The 18,071-nt window shown below is 35.6% G+C and overlaps 1 protein-coding gene across 1 annotated transcript in view; it reads left to right on the forward strand.

The window, feature by feature from the left end:
* Positions 1-18,071, forward strand: part of LOC110452628 (laminin subunit beta-2-like) — a 65,968-nt gene that overhangs the window by 15,693 nt on the left and 32,204 nt on the right. The window contains exon 3 of the mRNA XM_021501258.1: positions 4,537-5,114. Within this exon, the coding sequence (XP_021356933.1) occupies positions 4,537-5,114 (578 nt within the window). The remainder of the gene's footprint in view (positions 1-4,536; positions 5,115-18,071) is intronic.

The following is an 18,071-nucleotide window of genomic DNA, read 5'->3' on the forward strand; positions in this document are numbered from 1 at the left end:
GGGGGGGTCTAACCTCTCTCTAGGGAGTCTTTTTTCCTGATGAGGGGCCACCTCCTGGAGAGTCTTACTTCCTGTTAGAGGGGCCAACTCCTGGAAAGTCTAACTTTCAGTTACAGGGGCAAACTCCTTAGGAGTCTTACTTCCTGTTAGAGGGGCAACCCCTGGAGAGTCTTGCTTCCAGTTATAGGGGCCTGGTCCTGAAGAGACCTGAGCAGTCCTGCATCCATTTGGGGGGGTTGCTCCGGGGGAGACCTACTTCCAGCTGTTGGAGGGGCCAGCTCTTAAGGGGAGTCATACTTCCTGTTGGGGGCGAAAGTAAGAGGGAGGGGGAGGTATATGTTTTGGTTCTACGAAAATTTCGTTTTATCCAATAGAACTCATTTTGAAAACCAATTATATCCTTTATGATGGGACTCATCATCTTTCGGAAATGAGGTTCTGGAAATGCATGGAAAAACATCAACAAAAATTACTGGTGGCCACTGTAATTTACTAACACTTTTAGGTCAAATTTGGTACCTGTACAGTTAAACTGGGCCAGTTTCAGTAGCTGTAGACTACATGTTTTATAGATCATGATATCTATAATATTTGAAGACCTACATACATGCATGCCTAAATGGACTGCCATTCATCTTAAAATATAAATGACAGCTGAATCTGAAAATCCTTATCTTGATGTACCACAGTATCACTAGTAGTTAATCACTCCTCAACATCTGTTGTCTTTCATTCGGCAGTGCAGAAGGTCAAAATTATCCTCACCAATTTATCCTCTACATCTCTATGTATTTATTATACAAATGTAATTTTCCTGTTTGAAGGTTCTGCTTTATAATTCTTACTTGTGTATATGGATATATATTTGAACAGAACTAGATTTCATGCCTAGGAAACATTTGTACATACAATGAAGTACCTAGTTAAATATACTGATGATTATAGACGTTTTGTTGTACCTTTGTACATGTATCCATTAATTATAGGTCATCAGAATGACAACAAGAGATACTTATATAACTATTTTCCCTAAATGCTCCTCTAGATCTGTAATCAGATAGATATGAAGTATCCATTTGTAATATATACTACTTGTGGGTTTGGGGTATACTTGAGCTCTTTGAAGATTTAGATAATCTGTACATAAAAGACCCACTACACACCTGGTTAGTACGACCTGGTGAATACCACAGCTCTTCAAAGACACTCAAATGCATAGACAAAGTTATAGTATTGTAACTGATCACCATGGTGGTTTTAAATCATATTTTAGACCAAACGCTGGCAGGACAGTTTTTGAAATTTATGTTACAACTATAGATCAAATTTTGTACTCCCAATATACTGTATATCATTATTAAACTAATAATGTTTTCTGGATATAAATTATTCACTTAATTTAAAAAAAAAAACCCAGGTAAATATATGGTTAATAGAACAGGTGTTTGCTCCGTACTACTTACATTATATGTAGGTAATGATTTATACTCAATTACAACAGTTCTAAAACTCTCTAAATAAATAGGGTCACACATGTAATACACGTAGCCACACCTGCACACTCTTCAATTAAACCCACACAACCCATTAAATAAATGTACTGTAATTAATGGGATTCATTTCACCAAGTCGCTGTTACAACACCATCGTATTGATGATAAAACAGCCAAATCTGTTACGATAACTAAGGAATTAACATATACTTCCGCTAGTATCAGCAATCCTTTTTATGCTGATTAAAATACTATTACCGGTAAATTAAATGTTATTTTAACAATTATGAAACTAGTTTTTATCAAACAACTTATATTGATCAGCCTTGTTTGCAATGGATGGAGGCACACAGGATGTCACAATCTCAAATGAAACTGGACTGGTATACATGTATATATGAAACTGGACTGGTATACATGTATATATGAAACTGGACTGGTATACATGTATATATGAAACTGGACTGGTATACATTTATATATGAAACTGGGTGCTTGTCTTCCTCCTATATATATATGTGATTGTACTTTATAAAGTCTTATTTTGTTATACTGCCACTAAACGTTCTGTCAAACAGTTGCATTACAGACAGGTTAGACAGTATATCGAGGGAGCGGAATACAGGAAATGTTAAAAAAATAAAACGCTGGAACTATGTTGGCACAAACACTGTATGTACTAGAGAGTGTTGTACATACACAGAGCTACATGTGAGGTGATGATGGTACATGTGTCTGTGTGTTCCCAGTGTTAGATGTTGTTGTTAGATCACACCCTGACAAGGTCACTAACAAGGTCACGGCCAACTACTGGAATCAGCTCTCCTGGTGCAGACTCTATCATCCTGTATGTGTTGTACTGTACATTCCTGAATTATATTTCAGCCACGCGCACTGATTTTTTGGGTCTTTTGATATATTTCTAAATTTCAGTGTATGCGATATATTAATATACAATGCTTTTCAGTGAAATAATAATTGCATGACTACCTACTTAGCAATGTTCCATTCCAGAGATAAAGAGAAGAACTGCACTTACCATATTTATTTTTGAGCAATGCTCCTTTCCAAGTGCAATGTGTAATTTGATTTTAACTGACTACTTTATACTTTGAATAGAAAATTTCCATGCTGGTGCAGGTGACCATCATTTTTCTGTCGCCTGCAACGTGAGGCGACATATAGGTATCTCTTTGTCGTTGGTGGCGTCAGTTGCGTTGTCCAAAACTAGATTTCCATGTGATAACTAAAGTTCCCTTGGGTTGATTATTCTCCAATATTGTACACATGTTGCATACCAATATAGCTCGGACAAGTTCGCATTTCAGAAGTTTACGTGCATTTTTGGTGGAGTTATGCCTCTTTCATTGCCAAATAAGGGCATTGTGTAGCACTTTAATATATTATAATCAATTCCTTTCAAATTTTGTACGGTAATGCGAGAAGCAATAATGTTCAACATATATTAGGTTTTTTTCAGTCGAGTTTCAACTTTCCATGTTTTGGCATATCTGTTTACACGATAACTTCAGCCGAAACACTTTTCTTACTAAAAGCGCTGCATGAGCAGGCGACACACTATCTACCGTGGAACTCTTGTTAATAAAGGTTTCTACATGAATATCCTAATACTAATACCCAACCAGTACTTTACACATGTACCTCATGGGGCTGGGTTTGTATTCTTTTATTTTGTCTGGGACATTTACATATACATACTGTAGATCCATCATCTACAACTGCCAAAAACTGTAATACAGTATGGTACCTATTAGGATGGCGGAGTGTCGGGGAGTGTCCGGAGTGTCGGGGAGTGTCCGGAGTGTCAGGGAGTGTCCGGAGTGTCGGGGAGTGTCGGGGAGTGTGTCGGGGAGTGTCAGGGAGTGTCCGGGGGTGTCGGGAAGTGTCCGATGCTAAATCAAGTCTGGCCCTTAGTTGATTTTTGATAACAAAGTTTGTCTGGAGGTTGGGAACTATATATAGAGATTGCTTTCAATACTCTGCCTTGTTAGAAAATATTCACTAATTGTCAGCCAAATTTTGGTATTTTGAGGGGGTTTGGGATAGATTACGAATTCGAAGCATCAAGGAATTGATAAAGAATGAAGGAAAGGGGCCTTTGAAATATGCTGGCGTTTTCATTGAGGTGGCCAAGTATATTTTAGATGACAGTATATTGAGGTTTTACTGTAACATTGATAAACAGAGTTGATGGTGGTCTTGTTGAAACATGTTTTAATTTCAATTATAATTACTATAAATTTATTATGCTGTTTCCCACAACCATTGATAGTATGAGCTTATTTTATAACTCAGTTTAGATATTACTCAAGCTTAAACATTTATACTATATAGACTACACCTGTATATGTACATGCAGACTAAACAAGATCATAGGAGATTGTAACATGTGAATGAACACAAATCCTCATAAAAATACCTTTTACATCTGTATAGTGTGTACCGAGTTAAGTATTCAAAGCAGTGTTACATATAGATGAGTTCACTCAGATAACAGATCAAATAGTTCTATTATTATTTTTTTTGTGTGAAATTACCTGTTTATATTGATGTATATGTCAGAAAACATGAAAAAAACTTGCACGATTTCAGATCATTAAAGGTAACTTTTCAAAAATTGTGTTAAAGACCTGTTACATTGACTGCACCTCTAACACCTGAGCATTGTTAAAGCTTATAAATATGTATTTTGTTTGTTATTTCTAAGATGATAGAATTCTTAAATCCCTTCTGCCAATGAAAAAATATATAACTAAATACAAATAGTATGCAGGTCTTTGAACAGTAATATACAGCATACTATTAGATTCAAAGCATTTAGTAGGTGTGAATAGAAATTTTGTCTAAAGACATTCTTTTTTCAAGTACAGGGCAATTGATTGTATAGAAACTCATTGTTCTTGACTACTTTTATGATAAAGATGTTAATTATTTACAATGTTTTAATATTAAGATTTTAAGAAACAATTAGATAACAGATAAATCAACATTCAGTATACTTTCATTATCTTGTATTTTTCAGGTATACATTGTCAACGTAGCAGACAGCCTCAGTGTGAGCAAGGAAGTTGTTACCCAGCCACGGGAGATTTACTTATTGGGAGAAAAAGTGAAGAACAATTGTACGCCTCATCAACGTGTGGTTCTAAGAGACCACAGACCTATTGTATTGTTAGTCATTTAGAGGAGGAAAAGAAGTGTTTCAGCTGTGACTCTAGGACCCCGTGGTCGCGGCAGAATAATCAGAGTCATATGCTTGAAAATGTTGTATCTTCTTTTATTGGAGACAATTCTTTTAGTGGAGACAGAAAGCTACGCTGGTGGCAGGCTGAGAATGGAAAGGAGAATGTATATATACAGTTAGATTTAGAGGCAGAATTCCATTTTACTCATTTAATCATGACTTTTAAATCTTTCCGACCAAAGGCTATGCTTGTCGAAAGATCTCATGATTTCGGCAAAACGTGGAAAGTTTACAGGTACTTTGCATATAACTGTAAAAAGTCATTCCCAAATATTTCCCGAGACCCAGTACAAAATCTTACGGATGTGATTTGCGAGACAAGATATTCTGATGTGGAACCTTCGACAGGAGGGGAGGTAATTTATTAATAATGTATATTCATATAGAGCAAATACTGATTTTATATCTGATTTTAGTTTTATATATCAGGTTTTTTAGAACTGTGGATAATACTTGTATATTTTGCTTTTATTTTGCGTCAATGATATGAACACATAAAACTAAATTTCAAATAGAAAATATTGCCACTGACTACTGCCACACAGTAAGCAATATCTAAATAAAATGAAATGGTCACAACCTCACAACTAACCGAAGCTGATGTTATCCATGGTTTTATATGCAGTTTTATACAATTTTATGCATAAACAATACCAAAATACTTGTTTTGAGTATGAAAGTGCATACAATTGTACATTAAGTTTTCTATAAAAAGCTGTACATTCTTATCAACAACATGCCCTGATAGGTTGACATGATAAGGTCAAGAAATAAAACTTTCTATTTTCCAAAGTCCAACAACAATAATACATTATACACTTTACGAGTATATTTTAAACAGGTGATATTCGTGCTAAGCTGTGGTTATTTTTCTAGTCTAACAGCAGGTCAGATTAGCTGAACCCTGTTACAGAGACACAATCTGTCCCAAATCCTCTATACAAACACCTGCTATATACAGTTACCCTGGGTAAGAAGCTTTAGACTTCAGTACTGTGAGACCAGCTCTATTGTTGGATGATGTAATTCCCTTGTTAAGTCTATAATGGGTTTTAGCTTGTTGATATTGATAAGGTAAATAAACCTTTGATACTGTAAGACCTATGTATGTCAAGTCTACAGAACTTAACCTACCCCTAATCATGTAACACACTGATTGATGCATCTAAATCATGTTACACATTTAGTGATGTACATTTATTTAAATCATGTAACACACTGATTGATGTACATTTAAATCATGTAACACATTTAGTGATGTACATTTAAATCATGTAACACATTTAGTGATACACCTAAATCATGTTACACATTTAGTGATGTACATCTAAAATCATGTCACATATTTAGTGATACATCTAAATCATATAACGCATTAAGTGATGTATATCTAAATCATAATACACATTTAGTGATGTACATCTAAATCATGTAACACATATAGTGATACATCTAAATCATGTAACACATATAGTGATACATCTAAATCATGTAACACATTTAGTGATACACATAAATCATGTAACACATTTAGTGATACATCTAAACCATGTAACATATTTAGTGATACATCTAAACCATGTAACACATTTAGTGATACATTTAAATCATGTAACACATTTAGTGATACATCTAAATCATGTAACACATTTAGTGATACATCTAAACCATGTAACACATTTAATGATACATCTAAATTATGTAACACATTTAGTGATACATCTAAATCATGTAACACATTTAGTGAAACATCTAAACCATGTAACACATTTAGTGATGTACATGTAAATCATGTAACACATTTAGTGATACATCTAAATCATGTAACACAGTGATGTACATCTAAATCATGTAACACATTAAGTGATACATCTAAACCATGTAGCACATTTAGTGATACATCTAAACCATGTAACACATTTAGTGATACACATAAATCATGTAACACATTTAGTGATGTACATTTAAATCATGTAACACATTTAGTGATACATCTAAATCATGTAACACATTTAGTGATGTACATCTAAATCATGTTACACATTAAGTGATACATCTAAATCATGTAATGCATTAAGTGATACATCTAAATCATGTAACGCATTAAGTGATCCATCTAAATCATGTAACACATTTAGTGATGTACATTTAAATCATGTAACACATTAAGTGATACATCTAAATCATGTAACGCATTAAGTGATACATCTAAATCATGTAACACATTTAGTGATGTACATTTAAATCATGTAACACAGTGATGTACATCTAAATCATGTAACACATTTAGTGATACATCTAAATCATGTAACACATTTAGTGAAACATCTAAACCATGTAACACATTTAGTGATGTACATGTAAATCATGTAACACATTTAGTGATACATCTAAATCATGTAACACATTAAGTGATAAATCTAAATCATGTAACACATTTAGTGATACATCTAAATCATGTAATGCATTAAGTGATACATCTAAATCATGTAACGCATCAAGTGATCCATCTAAATCATGTAACACATTTAGTGATGTACATTTAAATCATGTAACACATTAAGTGTGCATCTAAATCATGTAACGCATTAAGTGATAAATCTAAATCATGTAACACATTTAGTGATGTACATTTAAATCATGTAACACATTTAGTGATACATCTAAATCATGTTATACATTTAGTGATGTACATCTAAACCATGTAACACAGTGATGTACATCTAAATCATGTAACACATTTAGTGATACATCTAAATCATGTTACACATTTAGTGATGTACATCTAAATCATGTAACACATTTAGTGATCCATCTAAATCATGTTACACATTTAGTGATGTACATCTAAATTATGTAACACATTTAGTGATACATCTAAACCATGTAACACATTTAGTGATGTACATCTAAGTTATGTAACACATTTAGTGAAACATCTAAATCATGTTACACATTTAGTGATACATCTAAATCATGTTACACATTTAGTGATGTACATCTTAATCATGTTACACATTTAGTGATGTACATCTAAATTATGTTACACATTTAGTGATGTACATCTAAATCATGTTACACATTTCGGGATGTACATTTATTTAAATCATGTAACACAATGATTGATGTACATTTAAATCATGTAACACAATGATTGATGTACATTTAAATCATGTAACACAATGATTGATGTACATTTAAATCATGTAACACAATGATTGATGTACATTTAAATCATGTAACACAATGATTGATGTACATTTAAATCATGTAACACAATGATTGATGTACATTTAAATCATGTAACACATTTAGAGATGTACATCTAAATCATGTAACTCATTTAGTGATGTACATCTAAATTATGTAACACATTTAGTGATACATCTAAATCATGTTACACATTAAGTGATACATCTAAACCATGTAACACATTTAGTGATACATCTAAATCATGTAACACATTTAGTGATGTACATCTAAATCATGTAACACATTTAGTGATACATCTAAATCATGTAACACATTTAGTGATACACCTAAATCATGTAACACATTTAGTGATGTACATCTAAACCATGTAACACATTTAGTGATACATCTAAACCATGTAACACATTTAGTGATGCATCTAAATCATGTAACACATTTAGTGATACATCTAAATCATGTAACACATTTTATTTAATGTTTAGTGAGTGAAGTTCAAATCCTGATATGGTAGTTTATTTCCCTGTCCTTTATTACATGTAATATATAAGTTTGTCTTCAAAATCATACAAAACACTGAGAGAGGTTTCCAAGTCACTTTTACAAGAAATTAAGAATGAAAATTGTCTCCCTTTAAAACATGTTCCCTGTTCATTCAGGGCTTACGCCTAGCTTACTCAAATACACACAACAATAAAAATAGCATTATATTAAAAACTCAAGGTTGACTACAGAGCTAAACTATGTTTGTGTCAGTGCAATTCATACTGATGTAAATACATAGTCTATGTAATATATGATAAACAGATTTAAAAAGGATTTAATGTTGAAATAAATATATATATTACATCACATTGTAAATAAAATGTACTCATTATCAGGGTTAGATGCTTACTTTTTCGCTTGAATAGTTTAATAGATCCCTTGCTGTTAAATGTAATGTGTATGAGATTTTCTGAAGGGAACATTCCCAGCACAAAACAGAATATAAAAAGGCTAGGGAGCAAAATCTTAAGCAATAAAGATTGGGTGAAGTGTTAGGGAAATTTTGGCAATGATTGTATGATACATATATGAATATTTTAAGCAGCTACCAAAAGGAAATTTCTTGTTTTGTAATATATCAAATGATATTATGTGATAAATATTTTTTCATTTGTTCAAAGGACAACTTAATTATGTTAGGTGATTAACTATTTCTTAATATTTTTGTCAAATAAAATAGTGGTGACAAGCTTAAGGAAATGATAAGAGAATATCTCATTCAAGATATCATATATAAAGTTATAGACAAAAAACCAACAGAGAACCAGGATCTTGTTGAACTGCGTTTTGTTTCCATATAAAGTTACCTGAAAGTATTATTGACAGCGTGGAGATGTGAATGAATGTCACTACCTTGTTTTCTGTGTGGTGTAATCTGACCTACAAATAACTTAAGGAATGTTGCATATATTTAGTTTTATACGAAACACACACCTTGTCTAGAGTATTACCTGTGACTTTAAACAGTAACAAGGATACAATTACATATGTATATCTATTATCAAATTCACTCTGCTTGATTGCACATGCTGTGCAGCAAGTCCTCTATACAATATTTTAAGAGGTATATAAAATTCTATACCCTTTAATATTCCATAGTCATCTGGGTTTTTATCATCCCTTGGGTGGGAGAACTAAGCCTTACACTATCATTAATACTGAAATATTGCATAATTTAAATACAGACTGTTAGATGGGTCGAGACTCATTCTGGTTACACGCCATATGAGGAGTAATCACACTATGGGGAATCCACCAATGATTGGGCTCCCTGAGTGTAATGTCAGCTTCGTACCTGTCCACACCTGAGAAGTAACGATGGCGTGATACTTCACACCTGTATTGCCTTGACAAGTGTAATTAACAGTTCAGTTAGATGAACACTGTGAGGATAGGAACAGATCAGACAAGTCTTGACTTACTTATGTAATTCATGAATCAAATTTCTACCTTATTTATCAGTGTTAAAATAATCCCCTTTTATACACTGTTGGACACCTCATACAAAATCTTTACCTTGAACTAAATCTTATCTATAGAAATGCCAGCCGCCTGATCTACAGAGACAGGTTTTTATGAGTAAATACAATACTTCACCCCTCTACATATTCCTGTTCAGCAGTCTGTACTGTAAGAACTGCTGAAACTTTCAAACAGTTATTTTTGTCGGAAGTATCAAAAAAATTCAATGGGGAGAGGGTTGTTGATTTTTTGTGTTATCCTAATGGTACATTACCTTATTGAATATTGATGTAAATATATAAAGTGCTATGGCTTATCATTGATTTATTAAAAAAAAATATTTTTTTATCTCTTTCTCTTTCTTTCTCTCTCTCTGTCTTACACATATTCCTCACTATTTCCTTCAATTTCTGGAGACCTATCCTGCCGCCTGTGTGTGCAGTATAGAGATTAATAAGAATGTTGGGCAGGGTCGCTATCTGTGTTGGTTTTGTTGGTAAAAGCCAAAGTCAATAAGAGGTTTGCCCCGGTCATTAGCTGTGGTTGTTGGATTTGATGGGGGAGGTGTCGACTAGTCGGTTATGTGGACTACATCATACTATTTATAGCTCGCATACCTACTCCGCCCAGCCCGGCTATGTAACACTAGGGGAATATACAGCTTGTCTTCCTCCTACATTCTGTACCATCAGCTTATTCTGACGTGTCGGTGATAGCATTTCCGTAAATGTTCTCATAGCACATTAAACATAAAATAATGCTAGCAACACATATTAGAATATTTATGGTAAACATGGATTGGAAACCAGACGATCTAGAAGAAATGGTTTAGGTTAGAAGTTTTACTTGCATACTGTTAAAATAGGTTCTCCAAGGTTTTCCTGCCGACATAGATTGGCATTCATAGGTGTTTAGGAAGGGGTGGTGGTGATAGACATAGATTTAGAGATACAGGTGTGGAGTGGGGGTTGGAAGGCAGATATATAGGTAGATTGAAGGGTTGGTTGTGGGAGACAGACATACATTGGCAAACACAGATTTAGGGGAAATGTTGAAGACAATTTCCATGTTAATGCTTTATGAAATGGGTCATGGTTCACATAGGTAAATAGGTTGGTGTGTAGTGCAAATAAGAGGCTAGAAGTATGTTTGTGCTGTGGGGAGTTAGTGGCCATAAAATAGGGATAAAGATTACACTGTGACCTCTATACCTCAGACTTCAGTGTGTCAGTGTAAGACCTGTACATGTACTTCAGACTTCAGTACCTCAATGTAAGACCTGTACATGTACCTCAGAGTTCTGTGTGTCAGTGTAAGACCTGTACGTGTACCTCAGACTCCAGTACCTCAATGTAAGATCTGTACATGTACCTCAGACTTCAATGTGTTGGTGTAAGACCTGTACATGTACCTCAGACTTTAGTGTGTTGGTGTAAGACATGTACATGTACCTCAGACTTCAGTGTGTCAATATGTAAGACCTGTACATGTACCTCAGACTTCAGTACCTCAATGTAAGACCTGTACATGTACCTCAGACTTCAGTAACTCAATGTAAGACCTGTACATGTACCTCATACTTCAGTACCTCAATGTAAGACCTGTACATGTACCTCAGACTTCTGTGTGTCAGTGTAAGACCTGTACGTGTACCTCAGACTTCAGTACCTCAATGTAAGATCTGTACATGTACCTCAGACTTCAGTACCTTTATGTAAGACCTGTACATGTACCTCAGACTTCAGTGTGTCAATATGTAAGACCTGTGCATGTACGTCAGACTTCAGTACCTCAATGTAAGACCTGTACATGTACCTCAGACTTTAGTGTGTCAGTGTAAGACCTTTACATGTACCTCAGACTTTAATGTGTCAATATGTAAGACCTGTACATGTACCTCAGACTTCAATGTGTTGGTGTAAGACCTGTACATGTACCTCAGACTTTAGTGTGTTGGTGTAAGACATGTACATGTACCTCAGACTTCAGTGTGTCAATATGTAAGACCTGTACATGTACCTCAGACTTCAGTACCTCAATGTAAGACCTGTACATGTACCTCAGACTTTAGTGTGTCAGTGTAAGACCTTTACATGTACCTCAGACTTTAATGTGTCAATATGTAAGACCTGTACATGTACCTCAGACTTCAGTACCTCAATGTATGATCTGTACATGTACCTCAGACTTCAGCACCTCTATGTAAGACCTGTACATGTACCTCAGACTTCAGTATCTCAATGTAAGACCTGTACATGTACCTCAGACCTCAGTGCGTCAGTGTAAGACCTGTACGTGTACCTCAGACTTCAGTACCTCAATGTAAGATCTGTACATGTACCTCAGACTTCATTACCTCAATGTAAGACCTGTACATGTACCTCAGACATCAGTGCGTCAGTGTAAGACCTGTACGTGTACCTCAGACTTCAGTACCTCAATGTAAGACCTGTACATGTACCTCAGACTTCAGTGTGTCAATATGTAAGACCTGTACTTGTACCTCAGACTTCAGTACTTCAATGGAAGATCTGTACATGTACCTCAGACTTCAGCACCTCTATGTAAGACCTGTACATGTACCTCCGACTTCAGTGTGTCAATATGTAAGACATGTACCTGTACCTCAGACTTCAGTGTGTCAATAAGTAAGACCTGTACATGTACCTCAGTCTTCAATGTGTCAGTGTAAGATCGGTACATGTACCTCAGACTTGAGTGTGTCAATATGTAAGACCTGGACTTGTACCTCAGACTTCAGTACTTCAATGGAAGATCTGTACATGTACCTCAGACTTCAACACCTCAATGTAAGACCTGTACATGTACCTCAGACTTCAGTGTGTCAATATGTAAGACCTGTACATGTACCTCAATGTAAGACCAGTTCCTCAGATTTCAGTTTCCTATGCCTAGTGATTCACTCTTCTATATTGGTATTGTCTAAACATAATTAGAAAATTAAAGATGATGGATTATTTAATCTTAATTATGTAACATGGAAATGCTTTCAGAAGGCAGTTATTAGCAATTAATGCATGTGTTTAATTTTCCTGAAACAAAAAGATTCCCAGAAGGAGGGGGGTGGGGGGAGGTATTTATTAGTGTTTACATGTGTATGTTCAGGTAAGACATAAAATTACGAGGTATACATCTTTCCTTATATTGTATGATGTATACATGTATGTATTTCACTATATCACTTTTTTCTATATCACACCCTTATTCAACCCGAGACACCCTTAATCTGCCTGAGACACCTTTATCGGCCTGAGACACCTACATCAGGCCGAGACACCTATATCAACAAGAGTGATATGAATGCTAATACACACATATTAGCATTCTGATTTTGATTTTGATGTCTTTATGTAGATTATAAGATCTGACTGTAGCAAGGTTTAATGTTTGATGTAGGTCAGATTTGGAGGTTTTTGTGTTGTTAGAAGATCTATATATATGGAGGGTTGAAATCAGCTGGTGGTCAGAATTTGAGTTTTATAGATGTCTGTATGTTAGAAGATCTCTATATATGGAGGGTTGAAATCAGCTGGTGGTCAGAATTTGAGTTTTATATGTCTGTATGTTAGAAGATCTCTGTACATGTTAGTTTGAAATCAGCTGGTGGTCAGAATTTGAGGTGAATCTACATTAGATCTGTAGGTTTGAAATCTGCTGGTCGGATTTTGAGGTGCCTGTAGGTTAGGTTTCTGTATATGTAGGTTTAAAATCTGATGGGGTCAGAATTTGAGGTGACTGTACATTAAAAATGTAGGTTTGAAATCTGCTGGTCGGATTTTGAGGTGCCGGTAGGTTAAAAATGTAGGTTTGAAATCTGCTGGTCGGATTTTGAGGTCCCTGTAGGTTAGGTTGCTGTATATGTAGGTTTAAAATCTGATGGTGGTCAGAATTTGAGGTGACTGTACGTTAAAAATGTAGGTTTGAAATCTGATGGTCGGATTTTGAGGTGCCGGTAGGTTAAAAATGTAGGTTTGAAATCTGCTGTAGGTCGGTTTAGGAGCCTTCAGTAAGCTGACCCTATAAACCTATTATCGTATCAGTTCACTGAGAAACACAAGAGGTGCTACTGGAGGCAGGCATTGTAAGTGTGCCAACTCGGTACTATCTCTGATGACATTACTGATAAGGGGGAAGACATTCTTTGTTGAAGTATTTTAATGATTTATAACACAATACAGCTAACAAATAGCCTTTCTCAACATATTTTACCCTCCTATATAAGTTTGAATGGTTCAATAAGCAATCAGATTTAGAAAAACACTTTCTATTTAATTGGAAAATAAAATACTTTTCATATACAGCACAGGCTATTGTTGAAGAACTGGAGGAAACCCTGGGTTGTATATAACGCACTCAGCACATCTGGAATAGGGAGACGTTCCCCTGACTCAGCTTTATTATTTATAGGCTATAATGGGTAAAGCTGGTTCTGACTTTGTGAATTATAATATAGAATAGAATCATCTTAGAACCTGCCTTGTAGGTTCAGGCAGCCTGGGAGCCGGCCACTCTCACCAGTAAATAGGTTACTTGTTATGCAGCTCACATCTGGTGGACTGTGTTACATGTCGCTCTAGTGCTGTTGTAAAAAACACTGCTCCTACAAACGGGATACAGACTTCACAGAGAGACGAGAAATCTTAGTATTATAAGTGGTATAGATATCTCCCTTCATAGAAACATACAAAAAGTCATATGGTATTCTTGGAAGTTGAAAATATAATATTTCCATTTCCAATAGTGACTGTGTAACCATAGAATTGAAAGTAATTTAAAAGCAAAATGTTTTGCTGTTTTTGCTCTAGAAGTACAATTTATTTTTCTCAGCAAAATTTACTTACAAGTACATTCATTTGGGGAAAATAGCAGAAAAATCAAGGATGGGAACTTTCAATATATATTATCAAAATGTAGACATTATTTTACTGTTTTAATGATATAAATGATTCAGTACTTGAAAGTTTTGACAGGTATCTGACATTTAACTACCTATTGATTTAACACTAGTTTTTAGGACAATTGTCTGCCTCAGCTTGATTCACATAGACCGTTGATGATCATGACCTTTGATTTACAACAAAATAGAAAACTCCCTACAACTGTATATAGATAGAGAATGTACAAGGTGTCCCACCCGGGCCCTGCTAACTAAAAGCTTTCTAAAACGGTTTCGATATTTAACCAGGAATGTATATGGTACATGTACATTGTATAAAAGGCATCAAAATGCTATCTTACTTTGCAGAGAAAATTACTTAAATATTTAGGGCCCTGCTGCTTCAATACCACATGAAGAATACCACAGCTACAGAAACCTGAACAGAACAGTTACACATGGGGGTAGTACAATTAAACGCAGTACTGCCTACAGCCTGTTTACATGGGATAGTATAATTAAACGCAGTACTGCCTACAGTCTGTTTACATGGGGAAGTACAATTAAACGCAGTACTGCCTACAGTCTGTTCACATGGGGTAGTACAATTAAACGCAGTACTGCCTACAGTCTGTTTACATGGGGTAGTACAATTAAACGCAGTCCTGCCTACAGCCTGTTCACATGGGGTAGTACAATTAAACGCAGTACTGCCTACAGCCTGTTCACATGGGGTAGTACAATTAAACGCAGTACTGTCTACAGCCTGTTCACATGGGGTAGTACAATAAAACCCAGTACTGCCTACAGCCAGTTCACATAGGGTAGTACAATTAAACGCAGTACTGTCTACAGCCTGTTCACATGGGGCAGTACAATAAAACCCAGTACTGCCTACAGCCTGTTCACATGGGGGAGTACAATTAAACGCAGTACTACCTACAGCCTGTTCACATGGGGGAACTACAATAAAACGCAGTACTGCCTACAGCCTGTTCACATGGGGTAGTACAATTAAATGCAGTACTGCCTACAGCCTGTTCACATGGGGTCGTACAATTAAACGCAGTACTGTCTACAGCCTGTTCACATTGGGTAGTACAATTAAATGCAGTACTGCCTACAGCCTGTTCACATGGGGTAGTACAATAAAACCCAGTACTGCCTACAGCCAGTTCACATGGGGTAGTACAATAAAACCCAGTACTGCCTACAGCCTGTTCACATGGGGTAGTACAATTAAACGCCGTACTGCCTACAGCCTGTTCACATGGGGTAGTACAATTAAATGCAGTACTGCCTACAGCCTGTTCACATGGGGTAGTACAATTAAATGCAGTACTGCCTACAGCCTGTTCACATGGGGTAGTACAATTAAAAGCAGTACTGCCTACAGCCTGTTCACATGGGGTAGTACAATAAACCCCAGTACTGCCTACAGCCAGTTCACATGGGGTAGTACAATAAAACCCAGTACTGCCTACAGCCTGTTCACATGAGGTAGTACAATTAAACGCAGTACTGCCTATAGCCTGTTCACATGGGGTAGTACAAATAAACGCAGTACTGCCTATAGCCTGTTCACATGGTTACTAGCAGGGAGATTACCGACACATTATGGTGTATTTTCATTGCTAAAGTATAAAAAGTGAGAGCAAGCTGTAATCAGGGCCAAGTTATTACCAACTGGTGCAGCTGAAAGGTTTGTTATGTAATCAGATACAAAACAACATGCCAGATGGCCTAAATGTCACTTAAAATATGCATAATACATATGTATATATTTTGATGTACCGTATTCACTGTAGTAAGTGCTCAGGATGCTAATAAAATTGGCTGAAGGAATGCCAAAATAAAATATAAGTTATGTCAGAAAATTAAAAGGATATGTATGATAACCTTTGCAAGGAGAAATTTCTACCATATTTTATTTTAATATCAATTGCAGCATTGACTAGAAAAAAATCTGGTAATTAATTCATAATTGTATAAATTCTAGTGATTACAACCATGCCTGCCAAAGTAAATTGGTTCTACCTCACTGTGGCATCTGGTATATGTGTTGCTGATGTGGAGGAGTCGGGCTAAAGCTTTCTATAACAATGTAGACTGTCTGTTACTTAGGAGTTTCACATAGTGTCAAAGGTTAGGTGTCAGCCACTGTAGCTACAAGTGTAGGATATTCCCTGTAATGTGTATTCGGAATCCCTATGAGGTTGTCTCCCTTTGATCTTGTCACCTTGGATCACCAATCTGGTGTATAACATTAGGTGCCATGTGTGGCACACACCTAATTAATTAATAGGCTCTGTGACTTATAGGTCAGAGAGTGTTCTATAAAACATGATATCAAGGAAATTCAGCCTCATTAGTAGCTCAGGAGGAGATTCTGCTCTGTGTCCTGGTAGTCAGGAGTTCAAACCCCAACAAACTGGTTAGGATATTTCACCTCATATGACATACAACAATCAAGACTGATGGGAAAAGCATAAATTTGAACATGAAATTGCAGCTCAATGCCTTGGCACAAGAGCAAGTTCTTCAGATGTGTCCCTTGCATGATAGTGTCCTATGATAGGTGGCGGACACCTGATGTAAAACTTATTAGTGTTCACTACAGTTATCCATAGCTACGTGATCATCCCAAAAAGACTTGCTGACCCAACCCACACATATACAGTAGCTGTTTTCCCTAAATTTTGTTCTTGTGAAAATTATATTCATGACAAAGGTATTTTTAAGGAGAATAAGTTATATTCTTAAAACATCGCATTATTTAACAATTCAGATGGTGGCTCTGACACAATTATCAACATAATGGTCTTTTTGATAATAAAGACGACATGTATATGCAAAATTACAGCCACAATTATTGGTTTGTGAGATTCACAGCTGAACCCGTACTACTGCTATATACATGTAGATTGACACAGACTAAACATTGTCGGTATTAAAACATGAGATCTATTGTATTGTGGGAACCTTTTTTTTTATTCATAAACAATTTATATATTTGTTTTGCTGTAAGGTCGGGACAGACTCCAAGCTATGTTTGGAAATAACAATCCCATGCATTGTGGTGTACATTAGACCTAGTGGATAAAACACCTTTGAACTGTGAAAATGTTTTGATGTGAAAATTTACTGCAAATCCTCTTGTTGTAACAATGAACTTTACCATGTGAATATACCATTTCAT

Source organism: Mizuhopecten yessoensis, unplaced genomic scaffold (assembly GCF_002113885.1).
Source record: "Mizuhopecten yessoensis strain PY_sf001 unplaced genomic scaffold, ASM211388v2 scaffold6779, whole genome shotgun sequence".
Taxonomy (NCBI): Eukaryota; Metazoa; Mollusca; class Bivalvia; order Pectinida; family Pectinidae; genus Mizuhopecten; species Mizuhopecten yessoensis.